The sequence below is a fragment of the Cyprinodon variegatus genome, unplaced genomic scaffold (genome assembly GCF_000732505.1).
Source record: "Cyprinodon variegatus isolate N-32 unplaced genomic scaffold, C_variegatus-1.0 Scaffold732, whole genome shotgun sequence".
Classification (NCBI taxonomy): Eukaryota; Metazoa; Chordata; class Actinopteri; order Cyprinodontiformes; family Cyprinodontidae; genus Cyprinodon; species Cyprinodon variegatus.
The window spans coordinates 101,829-103,749 of NW_015151185.1; the positions used below are offsets into that span (position 1 = coordinate 101,829).

General features: G+C 55.2%; 1 protein-coding gene across 1 annotated transcript in view; it reads right to left on the bottom strand.

Moving 5' to 3' along the window:
- Nucleotides 1-178: 178 nt before the first annotated feature.
- Nucleotides 179-1,921, bottom strand: part of ddx31 (DEAD-box helicase 31) — an 11,222-nt gene continuing 9,479 nt past the window's right edge. The window contains exon 22 of the mRNA XM_015395252.1: nucleotides 179-1,063. Within this exon, the coding sequence (XP_015250738.1) occupies nucleotides 955-1,063 (109 nt within the window). The 3' untranslated portion in view covers nucleotides 179-954. The remainder of the gene's footprint in view (nucleotides 1,064-1,921) is intronic.

Consider the following 1,921-nt stretch of genomic DNA (forward strand, 5'->3'; position numbering starts at 1 on the left):
GAATAGAGTTATTCTGAGTCCCACTCCCACAGACTGCATTCTGGGTCCCTGAGCCAGACCCTTATCCCCCCCCGCTCCCCGGGGGGGGGGGTTAAATGCAGAGAGGGAATTCTGTTGCTCTGAACTGCTGACGGTTTAATGACAATAAATAAATTAAACAACAATAAAGTTAAATGGATTGAAGCTTTATTTGTCAGTGAGCCTCCTGGGCCTCCGTAGAACCATCAGGATCAGAACTCCTTTAGATTCTAGCTGGTTCTGGTTCAGTGGGGCTGTAGATATAGATGAACTAGACGGGATGAACTACACCAGTAGTGGACCGGTTCTGCTGCCCATGAAGGGTTCTCCTCGGATTCTGCAGAACCAGAACCTGCTGCCGGGTCGGCAGGCCGCACGGTTCAGGTGGAAGCGGGTCAGGCTGCAGCTCTTTGGTTCTGGTTCAGTTAGTTCTTCAGAATCTGCTTGTAAGCGGTTCTGATCCGGTTGGCTGTAGAATCAGACAGCTGAACTGGACCCGTGGCCATGGACGGAGGTTCAGAACCGCATCACCAGGATACCAGAACCACAGATGTTTCTAAGAACACGTCACAGGTTCTGTTCAGGTTCTGAAGAGAATTTGCTGCCTAATTAGAAACAAGCTGATCCATTCCTTGCAGGAACCTTCTCTATGCGTCCAGAACCAAAGCTGACCCGGTTCTGGGTCTCTCTGATTGAAGGGCTTTGTTGCAGAACCAGAACCAGAACCAGATCGCGTCAGTTTTTTATTTCACAGTAAAATCAACAGAGGATATAAAAAACAAAGATCTTCAGAAGCAGGACGTCTCACTCTGACGATAAGATTTACTCTAGAATGTTTAGTCCAGTGATGTGGTTCTGTTCAACCCGGATGGTACCGGTCCATATCCGTCCATTAACCGGGTTCTACTCAGAACTACAGAACGTTCTGATCCTTCATCAGTCCTCCTCTTCCTCCTCTTTCTTCTTCTTCTTGGCTTCTTTTCCCTCCAACCCACTGGAGAACTCTGACCGGATCAGAACCGCCTCCCTGGTACCAGTACGGAACCTGAGGGAAGAGAACAGAAGAACTATGTAAAAACTACAGCTCCCAGAATGCCTTTCTGCTGCTCTAACTGAGCTCCACCGGTTGTAGGCGGGGCTATAAGTGAGAGCGGGACGCCCTCTTCCCTCCTGAGGAACAGGAAAGCAGTCGTTGCTATGGTAACACAGTGCATGGCTGTAGCTCTATATAAATAAACCGTTTCAAAGTCGACCTTCCCTCTCGGATTTATTGCCGTGTTTTTCTCCTTCCTAACTTGTGGTTTTCTGTCAGGGTGACGAAGACGCAGCGTTAGTTCACCGTTAGGCCTGCTGCCTGGCTCAGCGGTCAGGGGTGGACGCCGCCCTGCGCCCTACACCCTACGCCCTACACCCTACGCCCTACACCCTACGCCCTGCGCCCTACGCCCTACGCCCTGCGCCCTACACCCTGCGCCCTACACCCTGCGCCCTACACCCTGCGCCCTGCGCCCTACACCCTGCGCCCTGCGCCCTACACCCTACACCCTGCACCCTACGCCTGCACCCTGCGCCCTACACCCTGCGCCCTACACCCTGCGCCCTACGCCCTACACCCTACAACCTGCACCCTACACCCTGCGCCTACGCCCTACACCCTGCGCCCTGCGCCCTACAACCTACGCCCTGCGCCCTACGCCCTACACCCTGCGCCCTACACCCTGCGCCCTACACCCTACGCCCTACACCCTGTGCCCTACACCCTGCGCCCTACGCCCTACACCCTGCGCCCTACGCCCTACGCCCTGCGCCCTACGCCCTGCGCCCTACACCCTACGCCCTACACCCTGCGCCCTACACCCTGCGCCCTACACCCTGCGCCCTACACCCTGCGCCCTACACCCTG